Here is a 27495-nt window from a genome sequence, read left to right as displayed (position 1 = left end):
ACGCCGCCGGCTCTCATTGGCGGCGCGGCCGGGCGAGGCCCCGCCTCCGCCGCGCTCTCATTGGTCGGCCCGAGGGAGGGACGGGGACTCGGCGCGGGGACCTTCACGCGGGTGGCGCGGGGTCGGCGCGTGCCGAGAGGGGGGCTGACGCGGCACGTGACGTAGGTTGCACCGAGATCCCCTGTGCCCCCCCCCCCCCCCGGGATCGGGGAATCCCCTGTCCGCGCCCCGCCCCCCACCCCCGGGCACGGCGGGATCGGGGCAGGATTGGGGGGGATCCCCTGGAATCGGCACTGTGCAGGATGGGGGGGGTGTCCCTGAGATCGGGGGGGGATCCCCCGAGACCGGGGGGGTGGGACTGGGGGGAGGGGATCCCCTGGGATCGGGGGGAATCCCCCGGGATTGGGATTGGAGGGGGGATCCGCTGGGATTTGGGCTGTGCAGGATCAGGGGGGATTCCCTGGGATCGGGCTAAGCGGGATTGGGGTGGGGGGAAGATCCGGCAGGTCTGGAGTTGTGCAGGATCAGGGGGATCCCTGGGATCAGGCTGAGTGGGAGCAGGGGGGGATCTCTTGGCATTGGGTGACAGTATTGGGTGGGGGCTATCCTCTGGGATTGCAGCGGTGTGGGATCAGGAGGGATCCCCTGGGACTGGGGGGATCCTTGGGATCAGGACTGTGGGATCGTGGCGGGGAACCCCAGGACTGGGACTGTGCAGGACCATGGGAGGGAACCCTCCAGGGATCCCCACTGTGCAGGAGCAGGGGGATCCCACAGGGCTATGGCTGTGTGGGATCGGGGGGAGGGATCCCTCAGGAGTGGGGCTGTGCGGGATCAGGTGATCTTCTCCCCCTCACCTGGGGTGCTGGGAGATCCCAGCTCTCTCCAGGATCCCTCCCATGCTAGAATCCATTCCCCACCCTGGGAGGGTTTTGCTACTGTACTGGGGACCTGCTCCCCCCCCACCCCCCAGAGGGATCTACTGTCCCCAGGCTTCCCTTACTAGGGTCTGCTCCCCTCCTGATCTGTCCCATGCTGGGATCTGCTCCCCTCCCTGGGGAATCTACTCCATCTTCACCAAGGCCCCTGGTGCTGGGATCGCCCCTCACTCCAGGCCCCTCCTGTGCCAGGATCTGCCCCTTCCCCCCTCCACAGGGATCCAGCTGGGGGGGGGGGGGGGGGGGGAAGCAAAGCCCCCATCCCCAAGCACCCCAGCGTGGGGGCCAGGGCCAGGATCCACTCGGTGCAGGATCCTGAGGATCTGGCCCGCGGCGCCCGCAGGTGAGGGATGCGCCTGCCCGGGGCCATGCGGCTGGTGCGGTTCCGGGGGGCCGCAGGGGGCGAAGCCCGCCTGGGGCTGGAGGAGGCGGCCGGGGGGAGCGTGGTGGACCTGAGCGTGGCCGAGCCGGCGCTGCCCCGCTCCATGCGCGCCTTCCTCGAGAGCGGCCAGCACGGCCTCGCCGCCGCCCAAAGGTGGGTGCCATCGCCCCGGCACCGCCGGCACCGCCGCCGCACGGGGCCCCAGCGCTGAGCCCCGGCCGCCCCCGCAGGGCGCTGGAGTCAGGCCGGCAGCGGCTGCCGCGGGACAGCGTGCGGCTCCTGGCGCCCGTTGGGGACCCCGAGAAGGTGATCTGCGTCGGGCTCAACTACCGCGACCACTGCCTGGAGCAGAACGCGAAGGTCCCCAAGGAACCCATCATCTTCAACAAGTTCCCCAGCGCCATCATCGGGCCTTTCGATGACATCGTGCACCCCGAGGAGAGCAGCGTGAGTACCCCCGCCGCCCCCTCGCACCCCCCGCCCCAGCCTCCGGCCCCTCCAAGCGCCCCGTTCTCTCCCCACAGGAGGTGGACTGGGAGGTGGAGCTGGCCGCCGTCATCGGCAAGAAGGGGCGGCACATCGAGGTACCGTCCCCCACCTCGCATCCAGGGGGGATCTGCGCAAGGTCCCCCTCCATTAAGCAAGTCCCCGTTGTCACCCCCCCTCCCCGAAAGGAGTCATCAGCCATGGAACACGTGGTGGGCTTCACGGTGGCCAACGACGTCAGCGCGCGGGACTGGCAGCTGAGGAACGGGAGGCAGTGGCTGCTGGGGAAAACCTTCGACACCTTCTGTCCCCTGGGGCCGGCTCTTGTCACCAAGGACGCGGTGGCAGGTGGGGACAGGACGGGGACTTGTTCCCGGCTAACACAGGAGGCAGCGGGCACCGAATTTGCCCAGAAGCATCCTTTTCCCGAAGTCGGGGGAGGGGGGTCCCCGCAGCGCTATCCCCACATCCCCTCCCGGCATGACGCATCCCCCCCTGTCCCCGCAGACGTCCACAACCTGAGCATCCGCTGCAGCGTCAATGGGCGTCCGATGCAGGACAGCAGCACCAGCCACCTCATCTTCAGGCTGCCCCAGCTCATCGCCTGGGTGTCCCGGTAGGTGCCGGCAGCACTGGCACTGCTTCCCCAGGGAGTCGGGGGGGACCCGTGGCTGACGCTTCCCCTTCCCCCCCCAGCTTTGTCACACTGGTCCCCGGGGACATCCTGCTGACCGGAACCCCCGCCGGGGTCGGGTTTTTCCGGAAACCCCCGGTGTTTCTTAAGGTGAGGAAAAGGGGGGGGGGGGGGGCAGGGCCTCAAAAAAGGGCCAAGGCAAGTGGGGGGCGGCCACCGTCTCCCTGCCCCTCACAGAGAGGAGACGAGGTGCGGTGCGAGATCGAGGAGCTGGGTGCCATCTGCAACAAGGTGGTGTGAAGACGGAGAGGCCAAATCTCCCCCCTGTCCCCCATCGCGATGGGGCTGCCTTCCCCACCCCACGGGGGTTCAAAATAAATCCACGAGCCAGGTCCGGTACCTGCTCCCAGGTTTATTGGCGGCCGCGACGGTGCTCATGGCAGGGCAAAGCGCTGGATGAAGGTTTCCAGCTTCTTCCGGCTCTCACTGGATTGGAAAGGCTGGCCGAGGTGGAGCAGGGGGCCGGCGGGGGTCTGCACCTCCTCCAGCACCTGGGGAGGGAGAGGAGGGTCACAGGGGGGCAGCTCGAGGTCAGGGGGTGCTGGCAGAGCCTCAGTCACACTTACCCCCATCTCCTTGAAGGTCTGCAGAGAGCTCAGGGCTACGCTCCTGCTCGGGTGCTCTGGAGGGAGAGAGATCCCTGAGGGAGCGCCTGCATCCCACCCTCCAGGCACCCCTAGCCTGGCTTTGGGGGTGCTGACCCCAACGCAGGAGGGATGCCCCCTGCATCCCCCACCCCAGACTCACCGAAACCATCCTCCTCGGCCAGGAATTGCAGCAGCGCCTCACCGCAGGCTGCCTCTGGGGTTGGGGAGAGAGGGAGGGGGTCAAACCCCAGCGCCCCCAGCTCCCAGGGTGGGCACAGCCCCTCTCCCCCCTCCTGGCGCGGAGCCAGGGCTGCAAGGGAGATGCAGCCGTGCCTCAGTTTCCCCAAGAGCCAAGTGGGGCTGGTGTGGGTGGAGAAGCAGTCGCCCACCCTGTGGGGGTCCTACCGGGCTGGGGCCAGCTGGGGTGGTCCAGGAAAGCCACAGCTCTGGCGTAGGTCCTCAGCATGGGGCTCAGGAGCCGGCAGAGGAAGAGGAGGAAGCCGGGCGAGCCCTGGGGCTCCTTGAGCTGGACGGGGGAAGCCGGAGTTCGGTGAGACCGTCCTCACCCTGCCACAGAGGCAGCCAGGGCAAGTCAGGGGACACCCCGAGTACCTTGAAGTAGCGCCTGGGGACCTGATCCTCGCTATCGCTGTCACTGAAGTCCATCGTCACCCAGTGCGAACCCTTGTGGAAGGGCCACAGGGCCAAGTCACAGTCTGAGCACTCGCTCTCCAGCCAAGCCACGTGTGGGGGCCTCCAGTTCCACCCCACGGGGACCCCAGTGCCTTCCCAGCCAGGACGGGAGGCTGCAGTAAGGGCTGAGCCAGCCGTCCCCAGCATGGGGAGGGGGTCCCAGGAAGCACCCACCTCCTCAGCCTCCAGCAGCCCGCAGAGGATGAGCTTGTCCACGATGTCCAGGCTCTGCAAGTCGAGCGACTGGCAGGGCTGAGGGAGAGGAGGAGAGTAGGGAAAGGGCTGGCAGGGAGCCAGACCTCCCGGCAGCCGCACAGGCAGCGGTGACAGGCCGCTTCCACGCGATGGCAGTGCCACCCCGTGCCGCCAGCCCCTACCTGGAACCCCAGCAGGTTTGGGGGCAGCAGCAGGAGCAGCTCCAGGGTCTCGTGGTACAGCTCGTCGTGGCTGAACACGATGCCGGAGGCTCTGACGGTCGTCTCCAGGAAAGGCAGCATGTCCATCAGCAAGGCGAGGATGGCGCAGGCTGGCGGGAAAGTGGTGTCACCAATTCCCACAGCGTCACTGATCCCTCGTGTCACCGACCCCCACACCTCGCTCCTCACCTCCCACCGCCTCGCTGGCAAAGACGGGCAGGAGGGCAGCACTGTGGTGGCCCAGCTCACTCAGGGCCTCCGCCGAGACCCTGGGGACCACCAGGATGTCACCAAGAGGGGAGAGGTGGTAGAGGGTGAGGTGGGATTCAAGCAGGAGGAGGCTGTGCTGCACCAGAACACGGAGCTGCCCTGAGAAGCCCACGTCGCGCTGGCGCAGCAGGATCTCCTCCAGCAGCCAGGCAAAGTCCAGCATCAGCTGGGAGAAGAAGACGCCCTGGAGGAAGAGGAGGGTGAGCTGGCTCCCTACATGGGGGGCGGCTCTGAAAGCCTTGCTCCTAAAGGAAGAGACATGGACACCTCCTTGTCTCACCTCCCGGTGCTTGTGCAGCAGCAGCGTGGACGTGATCCCCACAGCCATGATGGCGGAGCAGGCAACGCCGTCTGCAAGGCAGCGAGAGGCTCTCGTTAGCCGTGGCTGAGGGGATCAGCCCCCCGCCCCGAGCCCGAAGGGAAGGGAGGGCAGCGGTGGTGACCCAAGGGATGTCACCCAGCAGGTGCTGGGCTGCTCTGCCCCCCTGCCAGCCCCCGGCTGTTTATGCTCTCCATTTCCAGCCGGGGAACACAGGCTGCCAGGCAGCCGTCACCCTGCCGGCTGCATCCCTGCAGCACCCCGAAACCACCGGTAACGGCACAACCACCTCCGCGCCGGCGCAAGCACGGGGAGGCCATCACAAGGCGTGACTTGGCAGGGCTGGATGAGCGCGGCTGACCCGCAGCCCTGCATGGACGGGCAGACGGGTGGGCCACAGGCTCCTGCCTGCCCCAGCAGACCCCTCACCGCTCAGGGAGTGCAGGCCCAGCTTGGTCACCAACATTTCCTCTTCTGCCTCCAAGCCGGCGGCCGTTGTGGGGCCAGGACCCCAAATCTCTGCCTTCTTGCCATCCAGCTGGCTGGGGCTGGAGAAAACGGGGCGAGAGGGGTGAGAAAGTGGGGCTGGGAGCTGACGTTGGAGGTGAGATGCTGCCCTGAGGCTCGGCTCCTGCTTACCTCCTGCCGAGGATGGTGGGCAGCAGCAGCTCCTCCAGCAGCTCCCCCTTGCAGCTCTGCCTGGTGAGGTTTTGGGCTGCAAACTCCTGGGAAGGACAAAAGGAGCCTGTCAGTGCTCACAGCTCTCGGCGCCAACAAGCTGACTTGATCCCTTGGGTCCCGAGGGCCCCCCCGAGTGCTGCCCCATTGCCCCAGCACCGGCTCCCCCAAAGAACACTGCATCCCCTCCAGCCACCCCAAACCCCCCACGTCCAACCCACAGGGGCTGAGATGGCAACAAACATCACGGCAATAAACCCTCCTCCGGGGCCCGAGACGGATCCAGCCAGGAGCCCGGGGCTGGACAGCCCATTACCATACCTGTAAGGAGTATGGCTGGGCGAAGTCTACCCGGGCGCACCCGCGGATTCGGCACAGGGCCCGGCACGCTGCCCAGAGACAGGCGCCGATGCCGAGCGGCCGAGCGCCGCGCTGGAAGGAGAGGGGACCAAAGCATTAACGGGGCGACGGAGACGAACGCCGCTCCTCGGGGGACACACCCGGCGATGTGGGTGCTGCCCCCGCACCGGCAAAACCTCTCACCGCTCCTCGCTGGCGCAAACCACCGGGGGCCACGTCGTAGGCGATGCCCACAGGGACCAGGATGACGTCGCGGATGGCGCCGTCCCGCATGGCTTGATACACCAGGGCCAGCCACTCCCAGGCAGGGGCAGAGAGGCACTGGGTGACGGAGGGCTCTTCCAGGAAGATGAGCAGAGGCTGACGGCTCCTCAGCACCTCCTCAACGTACTGGTGGGGGAGACGGGGTGAGGCTGGGGGGTACCAGCAGCACCCCGGGGATGCACCAGAGCCGCCAGCATCCATCATATAGCTGAAAGGCTTGGCCAACCCATGGCAGAGACACCCCAGATGCCTTTGCCGAGTGCTTTCGGCACTTGGAGGGATGTTTTGTCCCTCCCGGCACCCTGGGATGGACCTACCGCAGCCAGGACAGCTCCTGGGAGCTCTTCGTCCCAGTCACTCAGCATCTGCACCATCCTCGAAGGCAGGAAAATCCCTCCCAGGCGGCTGAGCAAGGCTCTGCGGGGGAAAGGAGACACCATGGGTGCCCACCTTGCATGGGGCCGTGTTCTCCCCCATTTCCCACACCGGCTCAGGGGCATTGCAAGTGCAATTCCCTCTTCCATACGCAAGGGCCTGGCCGCGGGTCGGGCTCGAGCAGGCGTCGGCCGTGCCTTACCGGAGGCGGGGGCTGCAGAGCTGGCTGCCCACCGTCACCCTGGGCACCCCCAGCCCCTGCGAGAAGAGGAGGGAGGAGAGGAGCAGCCCGTCCAGCTGGGATTTGTGCGTCGAGAGGAAAACCAGCGGCACGTCGGGCTGCAAGGCAGGCGGGCAGGGCTCAGCGCCTGGCAGCGAGGTGCAGGGCTGAGAGCAGCTCCCCGGCCTTCCTACCGTTCTGGCGGCCTTCAGCACCATCTCCAGCTGCCCTTGGTGGAGCTGCACGCTGAAGAAAAGGTGGTTCAGGAGCTTCAGCAGAGCCCAGTTGCATAGCCTGCAGGAAAACAAGCGAGTGAGCAACCCCGCAGGGGCCATGGCTGCCCCCAGACCCCCAGAGACCTTATCCACACCACCCTTCCCCGCCTCAGTTTCCCCATCCAGGCAGCAAAGGGGGTTGCATGAGACAGCTCAGCCCAAAATGTCAGTTCTCGGCTCCCGTAAAGCAAATAAACAGCTTTATTATAAATTAAGTTAAAACATTGAAGGCTGGATGTGACAAGACCACCCCCTTCTCCCCCGGCAACAAAAGCCGAAGTCAATTACCCCTCCATCTCCCCATCCTCCCGCACGCTGTTTACGGGAAGGATCCGAATGCTTTTATCCCCTGGGTAGTTTCTTCCTTTTAAATACTTCAGACTGCTCAGAGGGTTCTTTTATTACAGCTCAATCAGACAAGCAATTAGGCTACAATGCAACCTTTAATTGCCAATTTCTCAATGACAGGAGGTAAAAAAGAAAAGGGGTGAGCGAGAGAGGGGGGGAGAGAAAGGAAAAGTTCCCTTTCGCTTTGATTTCCATCCTCACAGTGGTTTTTTTTTTTCCTCCCTCCCTTCTCCACTCCCGTGTCAGATTCCAGCTCCCTGGAAGGAATTGGGGGAAAATATCACCAGGGAGCTGCACGGGCCACCCCAAGTGCTGCCTGCCCTGCTGGCGCGACCCTGGGCTCTCTGCACACGTGTCCCCCGAAGGGTCCACGTGCCACCCCCCGAAGGGTGGCTCGTGGGAGCAAGGCACCGAGCCACCGCTCAAAGTGCATCCTTTGGGGTTTAATGCACAAATTGAGAGCGTGAGTGACCCGGAGCAGTGGAGAGGCACTGGGAACACCCCAGCCAGGAACTGGGATCTCTCCGGGAGGAGGTGGGAGATGCCCGTCAAGGGGGACCCGCACCCACAACCCTCCCCAGACAGGGAGCGCAGACCTCAGCAGCAGAGGGGAGAGCGGGGCCTGGATTTCAGCCAGGATCTCGAGTACTTTCTCCTTCCACCGCTGGTGGGACTCGCTGTCCCCTCTCAAGCCACGGGACCGGCCGGTAGCAACATCCCGCACCCTGCGAAGGGGACGGGGAGGAGGTGGGAAGCGGGAGGCAGAGCAAGGGGTTACGAAGCACTCTGCATCACAGTTAATTACAGCGTGCTGGCTGCCAGCCTCCTGCGGCGTAATTAGCGCCGGCGACGGCTTAGGTGACAGTTGCCTGACAAGGCCACGTCACCCCAGGCACCACGTGCTCGGGATGGAGCGAGACCGGGAGAGCCTTGGCTGTGTCCCGGGGCAGAGCCCAGAGTCGGGTGAGCCAGTTCCCCGCCAAACGGGTGCGCCGGCCCCTTTCGGGGGTGCCGAGCGCAGGGGGAGCGGCTGCAAAGCCCCTTCCTCGGGGTGAGCTTGCGGGAAGGGCGCAGCGGCGAGGAGGAGCTGGCAAATCTCCGTCTGCCGGGAGCAGAGGAGCGCACCCCTCGCTCCGGTGACCGAATGGGATCCCGGAGCAGTGGGAGACGAGGCTGCAGGACCTGGGTCCTGCAAGGGTTGTAGGGGACCCCGGAGAGCCCCTCCGGCTGCTCCCACCTACCTCCTATTGCGGCAGATCCTCGCGGGGAGGTCTCTAGGGGTGTCAGCAGGAATCTTCCACTCCCAGACAGCGAGGAAACCACAGACCCTTCGGACCAGCCAGCCCCGGTACCTGGGCAGGCAGACAGAAAGCGATGTCCCAGTGGTTAGAGGCGTTTCCAGGGCGCTCACCCTCCCTCAAACTGGCTCTTTGCAAGGATCTGAGTTTTTTTCTGCCTGTTTTACAGCTGGGAAAATGGAGGCACCAGCAGAGCGATGCTCCTGGCCACCCTGGTCCTTGCAGCATCGCTCCCTGCACTGGAAGGAAACCTGCAATTGCTAGAAACACACAGGGGATGCTGCAGAGGTGGCAAATCAGGGTCTTTTCCAAATCTGTCCCCAAATCAGAGCTAGGCGGCACCCGAAAGGGATGTAAGTGAGGTTTTAGGTATCATAGAGTGTGCAGAGACCCAGCAAAAGTGCTGCAGGTGGTCGGAGAGGAACACGGGAGCTTCAGGCCTTCACTGTTCCGCTCGTGATCTCAGCCACCCATCACCGGGCTCCTTTTAGCCATCCCACAACTCCTGAGTCGCTGCGAGTGGAGATGAATTATTCAAATAGTTTGAAAGCTGGAGCTGGGATATTTCAAGCTGAATGGAGTATAATGACCCGATTTGGAAAAATACAGCGCAAAATTGCTAAGCCACCAGGGACTGCTCTGAAAGGGGAGAGGAACCGAAGGAATCCAGCACCTCCGGAACAAAAAAATATATCACACATTTGGCAAGGAAATGGCTCCTGGGCTCCATGTCAGCTCCTCAACTGGAGGAAAAGGCTGGTTGACACCAGCTGGAGGTCTGGAGTTAGGGCCCGTGGGGAGCAGGAAGAGCAGGAGGGGTTGGGGAAGAGGCCGTTTAGCCTCTCCCCAGGGCCCGGGAGCCAGGCTGGCTCCAAGCGCTGCGTGCGTGAGCTTGTCCTTGTGCCGAAGCCAGAGAGAACGAAAACACCCCCAGTCCCCCTGCCAAGCTCTTCCCAACAGCATCAAGATACCAAGTTTTGTTTAAAAAAAGAAACAACCCCAAACTCTGTGGCCGACTTCTCCTCCAGCCCGAGCGTGACAGGAGCCAGAGGAAGAGGCCAAGCCCTCTCCCCTCTGCTGTTGTTAGTGCTCCGCGCTTGGAGATGCAGCTTCCAGCCTTTCAAAATACAATGAACATAACTCCTTCTTGGACTAATCAGGGGCAAGGATGGTGGGAGGCAGCCCCACACACCTGTGCAGCAGGGGAAGGGATTCAGACAAAAGGGAGAATAAAACCTGGGGGGGGAAAAAAAGAGTGGTTTGCCCAGCGTTCCCTAACACAGAGGTCATCCTGTCCTCACCGTGTGTCCTCCTCCGTCACGCGGATGGTGTTGCGGAGCCTGATAGATGAGACCTGCTTGTAGTAGAAATCATCCTGGAAGGAGAAAGCGGGGTCGGCTCTTATGGCAGCAGCGGGTCTGCCTTTGAAGGAGGAGAGCTCGGAGAGGTGGGGAGGTTTTCGGCTGTGCCTGCCCCACTCCTGCCCTCCTGCCGGGCACATGAGACCCTTCGGATGGGGCTCGTCCTCTTCGCCAGCATCCTGCGATCCCAAACTCCCTTTCCCAGGCAGCTCTGCGAAGCCCAGAGTTTCCAGGGCCACACTCTTACCCAGCTCTTTGGGGTGCAGGTCTGACAGCAACGCCCCAAGAATGGACGGGATTTGCCCAGAAAAGGGATGAAAATTTCCAGTTTCTGCTCCGAATCGCAGATCCAGGCTTTCATCTGAGGAGGGAAAAGACAGACGGGGAGGAGGGAGGGATGGCACAAACCCTGCTTGCCCTGGAAATGCCAACTGTTGGCAAACGCTCCCCAAAATGCGCTCGCACTGTAGGGAAAAGTCCTGTAACTGGGGAGAAATAAAGCAGACTTATCTGGGATCGAAGGGGCAGCCACCAAGGGGAGACTCAAGCTGGTTTCCCCCACCCCCGAGGGGACGTGGCCCACCTCTGCGGTCAAGGAGTCGCCTTCGCTCCCCTGCTGCTGTCACCAGAGGGGATCCAGACGGCTGGGATCAGCACCCTGGGGTGCTCGGGCAGCAGGCTCTGCGCAGGTATGAGCCCTTGGAGACGCGTCTGTGGAGCTCAGCTGGGGGAACATGGGCAAAAGGGGGTCAGTGAGAGCTGGGGGGGGCACGCAGGGAGATCCCAGACCCATCGTCCCCATCCCGCCTGCAGCAACCAAGGCTGGCAGCAAGCGGGAGACCCTTCCACCACCATAACCAGAGCCGTGGGACAATGGGGCGACGCCGGGTGGGACCCACAGGGTGCTGGGGGGTGGGCACCAAGCCCTTCTCCCCACTTCAGGCCTTTGCAGGGAAGGGACCTGCTCCTTAGCAGGGAAACAGATGGTTTATAGCACAAGAAGAGAGGAGGGGGCAGGAAAAACCCCCAGCCCAGCAACCAACGCGCCAAAAACCCTTGGGGAAAGAATTTATTCATCGTAATCGAGCTCCTGTGCTGCTACAATTGACTTCTCCCTCCCACACCCTCCTCCCCCCCGGCAAGGAGATGCTGATCTGTACCTGAAAACCCCGCAGCGCCTGCACAGCCTGCCCTGAAACACTGAGACCCCACCCCCTGGCCAGCCTCAGCCCCCCCAAAATCGGGCTGGGGGCACCCGGCATTGCCCACCAGTGCTGGGAGAGGGGCTGCTTGTACAGACACCCCCCCGCAAAAAGGCACCAGGGGCTTTTGCACCATGTCTACACCCTCCCTTTGTTGTGGGGTAGTTTTAAGGAATTTTATTCCCCCAAAAAAGAGAGGAGGGAAAAAAAGAAAAACAATTTGGTTTTAAATGTTGGGTGGGTGGGGGAAAAACAAGGTGGGAGAGAAGGAAACCCCAGCGAGGTTTGGGACCCACCGGGAACCCTGCCAGCATGAAGCTGTGGCCAGATTTACCAGGGGGTGCTCAGGATGTGGGGGGAAAGGGGTCACCTCCCCCCCTGTTTGGGGATCCCCTGGGTGCCCATCCTTGTCCCCAGGGAGTCACGTACCTCCGGGACTGGCTGTCACGGGTGGGGGGACAGCGCTGGCAGTCCCTCAACCGGGGGGAGAAGGGGCTCCGGGGGTGCTTGAGGATCCTGGAGAACTGAAGGCAGAAATCGGCAGAAAGGCTTATTTTGGAAGGTTTCAGTTGCTCACAGGGAGCTGCTGGCAGAGGGCACCCCATGGGCCCCACAGGCACCACACCCCACACGGGCCCCACGCGCCCCACAGGGCCTTGGGGAGGGGGGTGTCACACACCCCACACGGGCCCCACACGGTTTGCGGGGGGTCACACACCCCACGGGGCCATAGGGTCTCGGGGAGGGGGGTGTCAGACACCCCACACGGGCCCCACACGGTTGGGGGGGGGGGTGTCACACACCCCACGGGTGCTACAGGGTCTCAGGAAGGGGCGTGTCAGACACCCCACACGGGCCCCACACACCCCATAGGGCCTTGGGGGGGGTGTCACACACCCCACACAGGCCCCACGGACCCCGTAGGGCCTGGGGGGGAGATGTGTCACACACCCCACATGGGCCCCACGGACCCCACAGGGCCTTGGGGGGGGGGGGCCCCACACACCCCATAGGGCCTTGGGGGGGGGTGTCACACACCCCACACGGGCCCCACGGACCCCGTAGGGCCTGGGGGGGAGATGTGTCACACACGGGCCCCACACGGTTTGGGGGGGGTCACACACCCCACGGGTGCTATAGGGTCTCCGGGGGGGGTGGGTAACACACCCCACCGGATCTCGGGGGGGAGGGTGACCCCCGGCAGCCCCCCAGCCCCGTCCCCCCTCTCTCACCCGCCTCAGGCCCGGCCGCTCCCTCCCGCTCCGCCCCTGGGCGCGTCCGGCGTGAGGGGCGGCCTGGGCCGGGCCTGGGACCCCCCGGGGCCTGGGACCCCCTTAGCCCCCCCCCCCCCGGGGCCTGGGATCCCCCACCCGGGGCCTGGGACGCCTTTAGCCCCCCCCCACCCGGGGCCTGGGACCCCCCCCCCCGGGGCCTGGGACCCCGCCGTGGCACTGGGACCCCCCTCCCCCCCCCGGGGACATGGCCCGCACCCCCCCCCCCCACCCCAAACCTCCAACACCTCCAGGAAACAGCAGGAAACCGTGGGGAGCCCAAATGGGCTGAATCTGCCTGAAAACGCCCCAAAAAAGGGACCGTTTTTCACCTGCCTGCCGGGGCCGGTGCCCCCCCCGGGGGCTGGCCCTGCCGACCTGCCCTCAAGCGCAGCTGAGAGCTTTTATCCCTTAATCGTCCTCTGTCGGGGAAATAATAAGGGGGAGAAAAAGACAAGAAAAGGGGGGGGGGGGGGGGGGAGAGAACAGGCAAGAAAAAGGGAAAACATAAGAAAAAACCCACCTTGGAAGAGGAGGGAGAGCGGGGGGGGGGGCTGCTGCGATACCCGGGGGCTTTTGGGGAGGCAAGAAATGGGGGGCGGAGGCGTTTTGGCCAGACCCTGCCAGCCCTGAGTCCGTCGTCTCCAAAAACGGGCCCATTCACACTTTTTCTGTCTTTTTTCTCACTTTTTTTTTTAATTATTTTTTATTGCTTTTTCTGGCTTTGTCTCACTTTCTGAGGGACCCCAGTAACAGCAAAGCACCTTCATACCATGTCACCCAGAACATATCACCCAAACGGGAAGATTTCAGGCAACCCAACCCATTTTTATTTTAAATTTTTAAACATTTGAGGCAGAAATGGGCTGCCGGGGCTCCCCCCGCGCCACAGTGGCTATGGTTACCGTATCTTCCCTCCCCGGCTTTTATTGCTCTGCCATTAAACCCAAATACAAATAAAAGCTTTCGCAGCCATTCCCAGCTCCTTATTTTTAAATATTTGAACAAGAACATGCATTTTTCCCCCTTGAAGAAATATTCCCCCGCCCCCCCCCCCCGGCCAGCTTCACGCCTGACCTTCCTCCACTAGTGAAAGTGGCCAAATTCTGTCAAAACTCCCAAAAAAGAAAATACAAGATGGCGGCAGGGATCATCCCAGGCGCCGGCGCCGAGAGCTTTGGCACGTCCATTGTATTATTATGATATTTCATCATATAATTAACCGGCGGTCATTGAAAGGCCAGCCCCGGGGACAAGCCCTGGAGCAGCCCCAGCAGAAGCAGGCTGAGCCCTGGCAAGAACTCATTGCACCTCACAGCACCAGCCAAGCTCCCTGCGAGCGATTCCCACAGCCGTTTAAGGCAGCACCTTCATCCTGGTCCCGGTTTGGGCCCTGAGCATCGCCCCCCACCCCCCCCAGCTCAGAACCGGAGCAGCACCCGGGGAGGATGTCAGCAATTAATATTTCTGCTTAATTAACCTCCCCCTCCTGCCGCTTCCCAGCGCTAATGAGGGGATGTCGATTATTCCGGCGGTGATAACGGCGGGTCAGCGGCACGGCAGCTTCACCGCAGGGGCCAGCCACTGCCCCGAGCACTGTGGGACGGGGAATAACCCCTCCGCCAACCCGTTTTAACCTATTTTTCAGCAAAAAGCTCACCCTGCTTGAATTTCCACAGCCCTTTTTTTGTGGCAAACCTGGTTCTGCTGAGCATACCGGCGGGGGGGGGGGGGGAGGGGGGGAAGTAAGGAATTGCCATGGCAACTTGTGGGATGTTTTGGGGGAATTAGGGGGGAGTGGAAGGGGGAGAAGGTGGGGGGGCAGAGCTGGCAGCGTTGTGGGTATGGGGTGGGCAGAGGATCCCATGGGGCCATGCCCAGCCCCATGGGGCCATCCACATCCCTGTGGGACTATGAACATCCCCAGGGGGTCACAGAAATCCCCATGGGGCACGGCTAGCCCCACAAGAACACGCTCAGCCCCACAAGGACATGGCCAGCCCCACATGATCATACCAGACCCAGCCCCACAGGACCCCACACCCCAGCAATACCATGCTCAGCCCCACATCTCCCCCCAGCACACAACGTGGGGCACGAAGGGGCCAGCGCAGGCACAGCCATGGTGCAGAGGAGCCGCAGCGGGACATGGCGCTGGAGGTCAGGAGTGGGTCCAGCTGCCCCCGGGGCCGGGCTGGCGGGGGTCCAGTGGCTTGGCGTGTGCAGCCCTGCAGCCCCAGCCTCGTTCACACGACCTCTCCCACCCCGAGCATCCTCCCAGCGTGCCGGGACGGGCCAACGGCCGCTGGCCGGGCCAGGCTCGTGGGGGAGGAGCAGAACAGCTGGGCTGGGAAAGGGCTTCCCAAAAGTTCAGCTGCTTTTGGGGTGGACCGAGGTGAAGTCCCACAGTGCGGTGGGGGAATGGGGCTGGCTCCGCCACTGCGGAGGCGAGCTGTCCCCGGCCACGTCCCCCGACAATGGGGGCACCGGCATGGGTGATGGTACCCCAGCGCGAGGCGTGATACTCTGGTGTGGGTCACCGTGCGCTGGTGGGGGTCATTGTGCACCATCATGGGTCATGCTGGACCAGTGCGGGTCACGATACCCGGGTGAGGGTCACCGCACGCCGCTGTGGGTCACCGTGCGCCACCGTGAGTCATGGTACAGCAGTGGGAGTCACGACACACCGGTGTGGGTCGCAACACGCCACCATGAGACATGACACACTGGCGTGGGTCGCGCTACCCCGCTGTGGGTCACAATATACCGCCATGAACCTCAAAACACCAGCGTGGGTCACAATGCTCTGCCGTGACCCACGGTTATACCTGTGGGGGTCATGATACGGTGGTGTGGGTCATACTGGTGTGGGTCACAGCACCCCAGCCTGAACCACAACCTGCAACATCCCCACCCCCGCAGCCCCTGACGTGCATCACCCTCACCCCAAGTGGGCAGCACAACCCTGTACAAGACACCCGCGAATTCCCCATATCAGCCACCTGCGAATTCCCACCCCACCAGGGTCCTCCGACCCCGAGCTCTGTCCCCATCCCGTCGGGTTGAACGTTCTCGCGGCCGGAGGGCGGCAGCTGCAGAGATTTATTCTTTGGGGTTGTTTGGTCTATTTTTTGGTGTTTTTTGTTTTTTTTCAATTATTATTATTGTTTATTCCTTCCCGGGCGCTGCCATAAATAACCGCCCCCTCCCAGACATCGTGTTCCCGCTCTGCCGGCACGCATTCCTCCCAGCCACGCTGACAGCCGTCATGGTCCGCCGCTCTTGTCCCCAGCGGTCCCCAGGGATGGGGGGGGGGTGTGACAGGCACCCCCTGGGACCCCCCACATCCCCCTCTTAACAAAAAGTGACATTTTTTTCTTATTACAAAATATCTTTTATTGTTAAAAGGCCACGGCGCCTCCTATGGGGGGGTGGGGTCCGCCTGATGCTACCGGTCTTGGGGAGAGGGGTCGTGGCGTGGCAGCACGTGCCCCCCATCCCGGGCCCCCAGGGGTGGGCAGGCGCCAGCAGTGGGGTGGCGGGGGGTGGGGGGAACCCATCATCACTTTGTGGGGCTTCAAATCCCCCCTCCCCAAACCCAAGGGCTGTTCCAGGCGGCAAGCGCAGCCAGGAGGAGGAGGAGGAGGAGGAGGAGGAGGAGGATGAGGAGGAGGATGAAGGGGGCGGCCGGAGCCCCTCACCAGGGCGTCGGGGCTCGGCGGCGGCAGAGGAGGCGCCGGAAAGCCTTGCGGAAGTCCTGGTTGAAGACGGTGTAGATGACGGGGTTGAGGGAGCTGTTGCAGTAACCGATCCAGAAGAAGAACTGGAAGACGCCGTCGGGGACCTTGCAGCGCCGGGGACAGAGCGCGCCCAGGCTGTAGAGGAAGAAGAACGGGAACCAGCAGAGGACGAAGACGCCGATGACCACGGCCAAGACGAAGGTGAAACGCTTCTCCCGGTTGATCTGAGTCTTCCTCCTCCAAGGGTTCAGCGCCGGCGGCCGATGTGCCAACACCACCCGCCCCGTCCCGGTGGCCAAGGTGTCCCTGGGGCGTCCCCTGGGCTGCGGCGACGTCCCCGCCCCGGGGTTGGAGGACGTGGGGGGCTCCTCGGGGCTCAGCAGCGAGGTCCTGTCCGCCGGTGGGCAGGTCCCCGGGGGGTCCGCGCCGGCCGGGGGGGTGACGCTCGGTGGCACCGACCCCGACGGTTTGGCGCTGGCAGGGCGGGAGCAGTGGCGGCGTTTGGCGATCAGGTAGATGCGCAGGTAGACGAGGATCATGATGAGACACGGGGCAAAGAAGGAGCCGACGCTGGAGGAGAGGACGTACCAGGCCTCCTCGTTGAGCTTGCACTGTGGCCTCTCCCCCTCCACCGCCTTCTTCTCCCCCTTGTAGACCAAGGGCGGGAGGGAGATGACGGCGGCGATGGTCCAGACGATGAGGATGCTGCACTTGATGCGCCGCGGCGTCCGCTTGGCGTTGTACTCGATGGCGCGGCTGACCGACCAGTAACGGTCCAGGCTGATGGCGCAGAGGTGGACGATGGACGAGGTGCAGAAGAGCACGTCCAAAGCCAGGTAGATCTCGCACCACGTCTTCTCGAAGTACCAGTAGCCCAGGAGCTCGTTAGCCAAGGAGAAGGGGATGATGAGGGTGGCGACCAAGATGTCAGCGGCCGCCAACGACACCAGGAAGAGGTTTTGGGGTGCCCGCAGCGAGCGGCTGCTCAGCACGGCCATGATCACCAGCACGTTGCCCGTGATGGTGAAGAGCACCAGGAAGGTGATGGCGGCGGTGATGGCGGCAGTGGCTTGCACCGAGTAACCGCCCTCGGGGCCCTCCATGGTCCCACCGGCCGCGGGGTCCGGCCGCCGGCGCTCAGCGGTGCCGCGGGGTGCGGGAGGACGGGGCCGCGGGGTGCTGGGGGACGCCAGTGTCCCTTGCCATGGTGCCTGCCCTGCCTGCGGTCGCTGCTGCTGCCGGCACCCCTACCCGGGGCTGCCCGCACCCTGCCCGCAGCCCCTTGTGCTGCCCGCACCCTGCCCGCACCCCTGTCCTGCCTGTACCTCCGCTTTCCCACACCTGCAGCCCTGCCTTCCCCTGCCCGCACCCCGCGCTGCCCTGCCCGCACCTTGCGCTCCTCGCACCCCGCCCCGCCCGCACCCCGCACCCCGCCCGCACCCCGCACCCCGCCCGCACCCCACCTCGCGCTGCCGCTGCCGGTGCCGCTGCCGGCGCCGCCTCCGCGGGGTTTTAAGCGGGCGCGGAGCGGGGGGTGGGGGGTGGGGGCTGAGCCACCGCCCCCGGGGCGGGACCGGGCGGCACCGGGGGGACACGGGACCGGGCTCCGCTCCGGCCCCCGCTGACCCGCATCCCCCCCGCTACCTGCATCCCCCCATTACCTGGAGGGGGGCGGCAGGTACCGGTAAGGGATGCGGGGGGCCCAGGAGGGGGTGCGGGTACCAGGGAGGGACGCGGGTCCCGGGGAAGAGGGTGTGCGGGTACCATACCCCTCCCTGGCACCTCCGGCTCTTCTCCAGCACCCGCATCCCCCCTCCCCAGCACCCACATCCCCCCCGGGACCCGCACCCCCCTCCCCAGCACCCACATCCCCTCCAGGACCCGCACCCCCCCCCTCCCCAGCACTCACATCCCCTCCGGGACCCGCACCCCCCCTTGCCGGGACCCACATCCCTCCCTGGTACCCGCACCCCCCCCCGGGTCTCCCACATCCATTACCAGTACCTGTCGCCCCCCTCCAGCACCCACACCCCATCCCTGGCACTAGTACCCCTCCCTGGCACCCATATCCCCCCCCCCAGTAACCATGTCCCCCCCCCAGCACCCACAGATGCCGGGGAAGGGGCGGTGGGAAGAGCCGGGCCCGACCTCCACCTCCCAGAACTGCCACCCCCGGGGGGCTCCCCATCTCACCCCCTCCCTGCATCCCCCCCGCAACCACCCTCAGGGTGCTTTTCCTCTCCCATCCCCCTGCACCCAGCTGCCCCCCCCTCCCGCTCCTCCCACACCCCCAACCAATCTTCATAATTCAGGATTAGGGGAGGAAAAAAAGCCCACCACCAAGCTCCCTTTTAACCATTTATTGGGTTTTTTCAGGCCGGGGGAACCAGTTTCCAGCTCAGCCGCTGCGCCACGAAGGCGATCGCCCTTCCCGGGGGTAACGGCGGCAGGCAGTCGTCGGTGACACCCCACCGCTGTCGTCCCACCAGCGGCTCCCTTCTCTTGTTCACAAGCACCAGATCTGGGCTTTTGGGGCTCCCCCCCCCCCCCCCAATTTGAAGGCTGAAGATGCTTTTGGAGCATTTCTAAGCACGAGCTGACGCTGGGCACAGAGCAGCCGTTACTGCTCCCAGCTCGTCCCCACAAGCAGGGCCGTAATTCGGATTTCATGGAGGGGGAAACCGAGGCATGGAGGGCTGGGGACAGAGGGGCCGTGCTGGGGACATCGCACCTCGCCCACTGGGAACCCGCAAGCAAAAGCCTTGTCTCCTCTTAAACGAGGTTTTCCTGGACCCCAGCAGCTGCCCTTGCAGACATGGAGCTGGGAGGGATTTTTCTTGCCCCCCCCTCGGTGCCCCGGGCGCTGCAGGGCAGAATCGCACCCTTGTTTCTCTCCTCTGGAGCAGCTTTTCCGCCTCTGAGCCCCAACATCGGCTCCCAGTGGACCCCACTTCACCCTCCCCTGCTCCCCAGAGCAGCCCTCTGCCAGCAGAAACCCTCTCCCCCCTCACCAGACTGCAGGAACCAGAACCAAATCCGAGTCCAAAAGTCTCCATCGTGCCAAGAAAAGAATTTTTTTCCCTTCTTTTAACAACGCACAGTAACACCCCGGGGCAGTTTGGGGGGGGTATCCCCAAACCTTGGGGGGTGAGCTGCCCCCACTGCCCCAGCAACAAGGCTGGGCTCGTGCTCTCGCCCCACTGCCACCGTGAAATGCGGGTGCCGCAGCCTGAAGCAGGGGGTTTCAAACCCTCCCAGGGGCCGCTGGAGCTGTGACTCGATTCAGGAGCCCCGTCACTGTGCTCTGGCTCCACCTGGAGCGTCACTAAACCATCCTGTTAGGGGTAAAGACAGACGGGAGCACAGATTCGAGACAGACAGACGGACTATCCCAGCCTGAGGTCGGTGGCTCAAAAATCCACCCGCTCTGCCACATTCTCCTACTGGAGACAGTCAAACCCTGCGGCACCAAGCGACGCCGGGGCCGCAGCCGGGACGCTTGCGGGGCCAGAGCGGGAAGGACTGGCCCACCCTTTCTGGGGGGGGTTAGGGCAGAAAAAGATCTGCCGTTGGCGGCATCGCAGGCTCCCGCCCGCCCGCAGCCCAGTCCCAGACCCTTCTCTCGCTGCACTTCGCAGGGCAGCGGCCACCTCCCACGGCTCCGCATCTCCCACCTCGGCCCGCACGGCCCTTCCCAAGCCCCCTAACCAGAGGCGACGGCAGCCAGGCATCCTCCGAGAGCTGGGCCGCCGCTGGAGCTCCCCGTGGCACGTCTCCCTCCATTTCAGATCAGTCGGGCTTCTCCTTCCAGCTCAACCTGCAGGTCGCAAACGCCTGTGAAGTGGATCGCCTCACCAGAGGCGGAGGGAGGGGACGGCTGCTGAAGGCCATCTGCTGCGGGGCTGCGCTTCATGTAGGCCTGCAGGGATTTCAGGAGCTGCTTCGGTTTCTTTTTGGTGGACGACTCCAGCTCTGGGGAGGTCAGAGGGAAGTGCGTGAGGACAGAGAGCATCGTGGGCGCAGCGCGCTCCTGGGGCAAGGTTTTGACCCGTATATTATTTCTGGTGTCTCAACGTATCCCCTTGGGAAAGGGCACCATTATGTTTCACTCCCTGAGCAAAAAACTCCTCACCAAAACTCCCAGCCAAGCTCAGCATCACCCCAAGATCCCCCCAGGAGGGAAAGCCTGGGGAGACGGGATCAAAGCAGAGCCAGACCGTGACAGCTGGACCCCATTTGAAGAGGGAGCCATTAGCACGGCGCATCCAAGAGCCTCTGTTGACATCAGTCTCCTCCGGAGTAAATAATCTCACTGGTTAATTTAGTGCTCGCTGCAAAAAGCACGCTGTCAGCGGCTCCGCTGACGCCCCGCGCTACAAACAGGGCCTTACACAACCGCGCTGCGTGACGTGAGCAAGCCCGGGGAGCAAGGAACACCCCCGTTTGTCACCCGCCTCAAGCCACCACGACACAGCGCCCCTCTGAACACAGCAGGTGCTTCCACGTGTGCTCATCTTTTAAGATTTGAGATGCAAAATGGGGGGGGAAAAAACACCCCACAGGGCCCTCGGGTTGTTGAAAATCTCTGTGTGAAGATTAAGTGATGACGGTTGGGGCTTTCTGGGCGTTGCACCCCTCAGAGCCGGGCTTGGCAGGACACAAGCTTGCTGGGAACATACTGGGTCTGTCCTCTGGGCCTCGGGTTACTTCCCTCGGCTGGGAAAGGAGGGGAAAGCGCAGGGAAACGCACCTTTTAGGAGGAAACCGGAGTCGGCAATGGTCTTGTGCTGCCACTTCCACACGCGGTAGAGCTGCAGGAAGGCTGCCGCGTACAGGTCGTTCAGCACAGCGATGACTTGCTGCCTGTGGTTGCACTCCCTGGAACAGGCAGGGAGGGGCTCAGCCGAGGGAGCTGCTGGGGAGGGACCCCGCTCAACGGGAACGAGCAGCAGATGCCCTTTGAGGGCCCCCAGAATCACCACCCAGCCCGGCTACAGAGCCGTCGGCCGCTCCAGACCTCACCTGGAGAGACGCTCCTCCCTCAGGGCCTGGATGACGATGCGGGTGATGTTCACGGACATGATGCAGAAAGGGAAATACTGCAAGAGAATGAGCATTATGGCGGCTTGGCTGGAAAAAGCCGCCTCTCTTGTGGCACGCAGAGGTGCCCAGACAACACCTCCAGCCCTTTTATGCCGCATCCATGCGGCCCCAGACCTGTGAGATGGCGGCCGCAGGCAACAGATCCACGTAGCAGGACAATACTACAGGCACAGGCTTAGATGGGTGCTGTGGGTCAAGCCAAGCCTATAACCAGGCTTAAAGCCAACTATAGCAGACACCAAAACACCAAGTTTAAGGAGACAAGCTCCACTCACTCCCATTTTCACACCACGCTGCTCTTCACCTGCTTCCCTGGCACTTTTAACCTGCACAAGTCCCGCTCCAAGGCAGGATCCAGGAGCAAATCTCCGATCGCCACCAGGATGGTAAAAATCTAATTCCCAGCATAAAGCCAACGCCTGGACTTTGGCTCCAGGCTCTGATGGGAGCTCCTCGGCTCTTTGGGGACCACTTTCCTCCCCTTACCAGCATGAGGGGGGTTAAGCAGCAAAAAGAAGTCAAGGCCTAACTTTGAAGGGAAGGTTTTCATGCTTCCCCTTCCTCGAGCATTAGAAACAAACGGGTGGATACCGCTGCAGGGAGCAAGGGAAGGCGGAAGGACATGCCTGGGATTCGTGCTGGGATAGCTTGAAAATCTCTTGAGCCAGAGGCAGCGTCTGCGAGTCCATGACAAAGTACAGCATCTGCATCAGGCCCAGCATGCCCGTCCCTCGCAGGTCAGTCCCGGGATCTGCACCTGGAAAGGCGAAACAGCCTGGTGAAGCGAGGGACGGCACAGTCGCTCTCTGGTCACCTCCCCCCTTCCCCTGGCTCTTTATACCCTCTCCCAGTGTTTCAAGAGCAGAGGAATCCCAGCAATTTCCCTTCCTGAAGGAAAGCTTTCAGGGAATTTCCCTAACCGGAGCCAAAGGGTGCCACACCCTCTTTCAGGTGGGCATCAACAAGCCCTTGCTCTCCCACCCATGCACCCACTCCCACACCTTCTCTAGGAATCAGCAGCTCCAAGCTCTACCCAGCCCAGGGCACAGTTGGCTGGTAAACTAACACTTGAAACCAGCTGTGTGCTCGACAGGACGGAGGAGAGGGAGCCATTCCCCTCCTGTTGAGGGTTTTAGGCTTCATTAAAACCCGGCCTATTTAACTCGCGAGTCAACCAGCCCGAAAACTCCCTCGAGGCCGCACATGACAGCTTTAATCATGCTGTTTTTCTTACAGAGCCGAGGCTGAAAGCAACCTGCAACGCAACCTTAGTGACAGAGCCCTGACCTGCGCTTCGCTAATAAACCAGCCCACCGGAGACGGCTCATTAGCCACAGAAGATCGCTTGCTAATGAAGAGCATTAATGGCCCGGGCAAAGCAGTTATGCCAACTAATTCTTGTTATGCCTGCGCCAGCTGGACACTGGCAACTGCGGCAGCGGGCGTTGGTATTATCTGGCCAACCAGATGTTGTACTGGTTGTGACAGCTGGCTGGGGCAGCGACGGATCTGCCACGAAACCAGGGCTCGGTTCTGGGGCTGGTTCTGTTTTGTGCCTGTGTCAGTGGCTCTGTCTTTATCTTGGCTGCCACCAGCGTGCCCTGGGAGCCCAGAGGGCCAGTGTGCCCTGGGGGGCACCGAGCCCTGCATCGCAGCCGGGCGAGGGGGGGATTGTCCCGCTCTGCCCCGCGCTGGGGCGGCCTCACCCCGAGCGCTGTGGGCAGCGTTGGGCGCCGCAGGACACTGAGGGTATAAAGCTACTGGAGAGTGTCCAGAGGAGGGCACGGAGTTGGGGAAGGGTTTAGAGGGGAAACCGTACGAGGAGCGGCTGGAGTCCCTGGGTTTGTTCAGCTGGAGCAGAGGGGGCCGAGGGCAGCCTCATGGCGCTCTGCAGCCCCCTCCCAAGGGGGGGAGGAGGGGCAGGGCTAGTCTCTGCTCTCTGGTGACCAATGCCAGGCCCCGAGGGAACGGCAGGGAGATGTGCCAGGGGAGGGTTAGGCTGGGCATTAGGGAAAGGTCCTTCCCCCAGAGGGTGGTGGAGCCCTGGAACAGGCTCCCCAGGGAGGCATCACGGCACCAGCCTGGTGATATCCAAGAAGCGCTTGGACAAGGCCCTCAGAGACACGGTGTGAATTTGGGGTGTCCTGTGCAGGGACAGGAGCTGGACTCGATGGTCCTTGTGGGTCCCTTCCAGCTCAGGGCATTCTGATTCTGTGATCAGTGATCTGGACAAGGGGATCTCTGCACCCACAGTAACTCCACAGGCAACACCAAGTTGGGCAGGAGGCCACACCTCAAATCCTGTGCTCGGTTTTGGGCCCCTCGCTACAGGAATGACACTGAGGTGCTGGAGAGCATCCGGAGAAGGGCAATGAAGCTGGTGACAGGTGGAAAGAAGAAGTCTTATCAGGAGTGGCTGAGGGAGCTGGAACAGGACAAGGAAATTACTTCAAGTTGTGCAAGGGAGGCTTAGAGTAGATATTAGGAAAACTTTCTTCACCGAAAGGTTTGTCAAGCATTGGAACAGGCTGCCCAGGGGAGTGGGTAAGTCACCTTCCCTAGAGGTATTTAAAAGATGTGTAGACTTGGGGACATGGTTTAGTGGTGGACCTGGCAGTGCTGGGTTAATGGTTGGACTCGGTGATCTTAAGGGTCTTTCCCAACCTCAGTGACTCTACGAAAGAGCAGCTGCATGAAGGGAAAGGAATGAACAGCAAACGCTTTGCACTGCCTCTGGATCCCACCTGCGGGGGAGGGAGCAGGACCAGCGCGGCCTCTCAGCAAAGGTTTGCCCCAGGTCTCTCCCTCTGCCCTACCTTGAAAGCCAAGCTCTTCCCAGTGCGCCCCATAGCGTGGGCAGCCCAGCCTGGAGCACGTTAGCTTCTTGTAGATGGTCTGCAGAATTCTCATGTGCACGCTCTCGTTATCATCCAAACCACCTGGTAGGGAGAAAACACCCCTCAGCATCTACAAAACGCCCCTCGGCATCCCTGCCCCGCTGCCCTCGAGCGCTGGCGCAGAGATGCGGTGGGGAAAGTGCCGCCAGCTGCAGGGTAAAGCCACGGTCCAGCTGGAAATGAAATCCCACAGATGAGAATGGCTCATGGTGACAAGGAGAACGTCCTGGCCACGTTTATCCCACTGGAGGGGAGAAGGGAAGGAGGGAAAAAAGCCTTGGTGGTGCAGAAATAGAAATAATACGACCAAGTGTTGTATGAGCATGGGGGTAACAAATAGTTTGGGTGTCCCAGGAAGCTTTCCTGACTGAAGCTGTGCTGCCCGGGGAGCCACAGCCAGCCGCAACCCACAGGTGGGGAGCTCCTGTGTGCCCAGCACATGCAACCCACCACGGGACAGCCAGAAATCACACATGTCAGGCCAAGGCACTGTGAGGATCGATGTCTCGTTTGTTTCAGTCACAAAACGAGGAGTGGGGAGGGCTGTAGAGCTGCAGAGCACCCGCCCAGTGCCACGTCAAGGCATACACGTGGAACAGCTGCTGTGGCGCAACGGAAAGGGATCAAGAGATCCATCATTCCCCACAAACAGCGAGTACATCTGCAGCAGGGAGCGAAGGAGACTGAGAATGCATCCTTTGGGATACTCAGCTGCCCTGGGATAAGCGGGCAGACCCCACTACACCCCCAAGCCCCACCCAGTCGCTTCCCATGAAGCTCATGCAATAAGAGGTGATGCCGCCGGCCCAGTGGCTTGCGTGGGGACAGAGGGGACACTCACACTGCGCCATAGCCAGAGCCAGCTCCCGCTCTCCCTGCAGCTGCGGCTGGAGCCGGGGAGGGCCGAAGAGGAAGTGAACCAGAGCAGCCAGGCCCTGCCTGCGCACCGTCGCCCGGACCTTCTTCTGCAGGGGAGAAAACATGCGAAGGAATGATCGGGGCCAGTCCCTCGGTGAATCGGGCAGGAGAGAAACCCATGGGCAAGGCTGGAGGGACAGGACCACGAGACGAGCCAAGCTGAGGGAAGGCAGAAAGGAAAGAGGGGAGTGCCACGCTTCTCCCACCGCACTCCCCTCTTCTACTTACTAAAACTATCCCCCCCCTCCCCCCAAGAGAAGGCGAGAGTGCGGGGCCCTGCCCATACCCTGCACTCGGAGAGGTCGGCTGTCTGGAAGTACTGCAGCGCTTCATTGAAGGAGATCAGGGGCGCAGCACTGGCCGACGTTACCCCCAGCCCTGCAGGAGCGCAGAGAATGGCGTTAGCCGCCCCATTGTGAGCCCTGCCCTCCGCTCCAGCTTCATGGTGCCAAAATCAGCTCCCACCTCTGGCCAGAGGGGCTGTTCCAGTGCGGGGAGCTTGCTCTGACATAGCGGGAGGGTGAAGATCTGGGGAGTCAGGGAAAGGCAGCGGGTCTCCCACCCCCTCCCTCTCCCTCCTGACCTTTCCCCAGCTCTCCCCCCACCTCCAAAAATGCCCCCCAGCCACGCACCCACCCACTCCTGCCCTCTGGGACCCAGCTCCCTTCCCCTGCCCAGACCTTTTCTGTCCAACTGTGTAACAACCCCCCTTATCCCTGGCACTGCTGGCCTCACAGCTGTACCTGACTGGATCTCTTCCACAGCCTCCCATTCCTCCTGGGCTCGCCGCAGCTCCTCACTGATCTCTGCCGGAACAAGGGCACGCTGAAGGTTAGGGTTGTCCAGGAGACCTAGAGAGGGGTTGTTGCCTTCCCCCAGCACTGCTCAGGCCATCTCAGGGCAAGATTTCCCCTTCTCTGGGGATAAACCCTGACCAGAGTCCCCCAAGACACTGCAAGGCTTCTCTTGGCAAGTCTGGGACAAAGCAAGGCAAAGGCTTCGCCAAGCTGGAGCCAAACAGATTTGCTCGGGCTCCCTTTAAGCTCCCTAGGCATTCTCCCCACCAGGAAACAATGAGACCAAAAGGAAGCAGAAGAAAAGCTTACCAGTGCCAGCGGTCTGCCCCGCTCCCCACGTGAGCGCCTGCAGGAGACCATTTTGTCTCAGAGCCAAAATCTAAGTGGTGACAGAGAGAAACGCAGCCGTCACGCACCAGAACAGACCCAGAAAAACCAACCGCTTGCCCAGATCCTGAGCTCTTCCCTCAGGGAACCAAGCCCATCCTCTGCCTGCAGGCTCAGGGCCGCGCCAGCCGGCTGGAAGGGCAGCTCGGAGCCCTTTGGGTGCCTTTTTGGTGCGTTACCAGCTCAGGTAACGGGAAGGCCATTTTTGGTACCCAGAGATTTTTTTGCGGGGAGGTAAATGGAGAAACAAAGCGACAAGCCCTGGGGGTGGGGTCTGAGGCTGCCCGGGGGCCGGGGCACGGCGGGACAGGCCGCCCCGGGGGCAGAGCCAGGGGCAGGGCTCGGGCCTGACACGCACGGGCAGGGACTTGCCGGGCGCGGGGAAACGCTGCCGCTCCTCAGGCCGCTCCGAGCCCCCGGCGCCTCCGCTCATGCCCTGCGGGGAAGAAGGCGGCCTCCCCCTCTCGGCGGGAGCCGCGGCGGAGCCTCAGGCGGCGGGGCCGCGTGGCACCGGGGGTGTCCCGGGGGTGACAGCCCCCTCCCCCGGCGGCCTCAGGCCTCTCCTGCGGCCTAGCCCCCCGCAAGCCCCGGGGCGCGCCTTCCCACGGTTCCCAGCTCCCAACCATCACACCCCCCCCCACACCGGGCCGCTCTGCCCTTTGACCGGCCGCCCTTTGACCCCGCACCCACCGGAAGCCGCGGCGGGGCCTCCCAGCCCGGCCGCTCTCCCGCCGGTGCCGCGCGGCGCAGTGCGCAGGCGCGGCCGCGGCGCATGCCGGGAGCTGTAGTCCGCGCAGCCGCCCCCAGGGACACAGGACTACAGCGCCCGGCAGGTGCCGCGCGGGGCGGGACGGCGGCGCGGGAGGGTCAGGCCACGCGGAACGCGGCCGCCCGACGGGGCGGGCAGGGCTGTGCGGGCCGGCGTGCGGGGCTGGTGCGGCTCCCAGTGTCCGAAACCAGTGACCACTAACGGCTTCCAGTGCCCAGTACCGGTGCCCACAGCCACCTTCCAGTGCCCGGCACCAGTGACCCATACCAGCTCCCAGTGCCCAGTACCGGTGCCCACAGCCAGCTCCCAGTGCCCGGTACCAGTGACCCATGCCAGCTCCCAGTGCCCGGCACCAGTGACCCATGCCAGCTCCCAGTGCCCGGTACCAGTGCCCACAGCCAGCTCCCAGTGCCCGGTACCAGTGACCCATGCCAGCTCCCAGTGCCT

The 27495-nt window shown here is 63.2% G+C and overlaps 4 protein-coding genes across 9 annotated transcripts; 1 reads left to right on the top strand and 3 right to left on the bottom strand.

The window, feature by feature from the left end:
• The first annotated feature begins 58 nt into the window (after window positions 1–58).
• LOC135317125 (fumarylacetoacetate hydrolase domain-containing protein 2-like) lies at window positions 59–2839 on the top strand. 3 transcript variants are annotated; one of them, XM_064472835.1, is made up of 8 exons: window positions 59–161; window positions 1282–1473; window positions 1551–1767; window positions 1845–1904; window positions 1995–2154; window positions 2314–2422; window positions 2503–2590; window positions 2678–2839. In XM_064472835.1, the coding sequence occupies exons 2-8, from the start codon at window positions 1289–1291 to the stop codon at window positions 2738–2740; spliced, it is 882 nt and encodes a 293-aa protein (XP_064328905.1). In that variant the 5' UTR covers window positions 59–161; window positions 1282–1288; the 3' UTR covers window positions 2741–2839. The 3 variants fall into 3 exon arrangements, with proteins under 3 accessions (XP_064328905.1, XP_064328907.1, XP_064328906.1); XM_064472836.1 differs by having other exon boundaries at window positions 74–161; window positions 1131–1473; XM_064472837.1 differs by lacking the exon at window positions 1845–1904.
• LOC135317123 (glycerol-3-phosphate acyltransferase 2, mitochondrial-like) lies at window positions 2833–12749 on the bottom strand. Of its 4 annotated transcripts, XM_064472833.1 has the most exons (23): window positions 12399–12436; window positions 11596–11690; window positions 10548–10688; window positions 10212–10325; window positions 9905–9978; window positions 8547–8657; window positions 7902–8030; window positions 6877–6976; window positions 6665–6801; window positions 6405–6504; window positions 6007–6213; window positions 5785–5895; window positions 5425–5510; window positions 5215–5333; window positions 4747–4817; window positions 4386–4650; window positions 4158–4306; window positions 3955–4032; window positions 3700–3771; window positions 3493–3613; window positions 3248–3301; window positions 3067–3122; window positions 2833–2991 (listed from the first exon to the last, which is right to left on the bottom strand). In XM_064472833.1, the coding sequence occupies exons 4-23, from the start codon at window positions 10323–10325 to the stop codon at window positions 2875–2877; spliced, it is 2271 nt and encodes a 756-aa protein (XP_064328903.1). In that variant the 5' UTR covers window positions 10548–10688; window positions 11596–11690; window positions 12399–12436; the 3' UTR covers window positions 2833–2874. The 4 variants fall into 4 exon arrangements, with proteins under 4 accessions (XP_064328903.1, XP_064328901.1, XP_064328900.1 ...); XM_064472831.1 differs by lacking the exon at window positions 12399–12436 and adding an exon at window positions 12686–12749 and having other exon boundaries at window positions 3700–4032; XM_064472830.1 differs by having other exon boundaries at window positions 3700–4032.
• A 3030-nt stretch (window positions 12750–15779) lies between these two features.
• ADRA2B (adrenoceptor alpha 2B) lies at window positions 15780–17643 on the bottom strand. Its single transcript, XM_064472834.1, has one exon. The coding sequence runs from the start codon at window positions 17278–17280 to the stop codon at window positions 16135–16137; it is 1146 nt and encodes a 381-aa protein (XP_064328904.1). The 5' UTR covers window positions 17281–17643; the 3' UTR covers window positions 15780–16134.
• A 1583-nt stretch (window positions 17644–19226) lies between these two features.
• Window positions 19227–27091, bottom strand: ELMOD3 (ELMO domain containing 3). The gene is made up of 11 exons (XM_064472581.1): window positions 26970–27091; window positions 26638–26715; window positions 26202–26271; window positions 25839–25901; window positions 25382–25473; window positions 25019–25142; window positions 24097–24219; window positions 21907–22037; window positions 21200–21276; window positions 20928–21055; window positions 19227–20149 (listed from the first exon to the last, which is right to left on the bottom strand). The coding sequence occupies exons 1-11, from the start codon at window positions 27051–27053 to the stop codon at window positions 19962–19964; spliced, it is 1158 nt and encodes a 385-aa protein (XP_064328651.1). The 5' UTR covers window positions 27054–27091; the 3' UTR covers window positions 19227–19961.
• Window positions 27092–27495: the final 404 nt, after the last annotated feature.

This window comes from Phalacrocorax carbo, chromosome 24 (assembly GCF_963921805.1).
Source record: "Phalacrocorax carbo chromosome 24, bPhaCar2.1, whole genome shotgun sequence".
In the NCBI taxonomy this organism is placed as follows: domain Eukaryota; kingdom Metazoa; phylum Chordata; class Aves; order Suliformes; family Phalacrocoracidae; genus Phalacrocorax; species Phalacrocorax carbo.
Note: the sequence above shows the minus strand (reverse complement) of the source record. Positions and strands in the feature narration are given on the sequence as shown.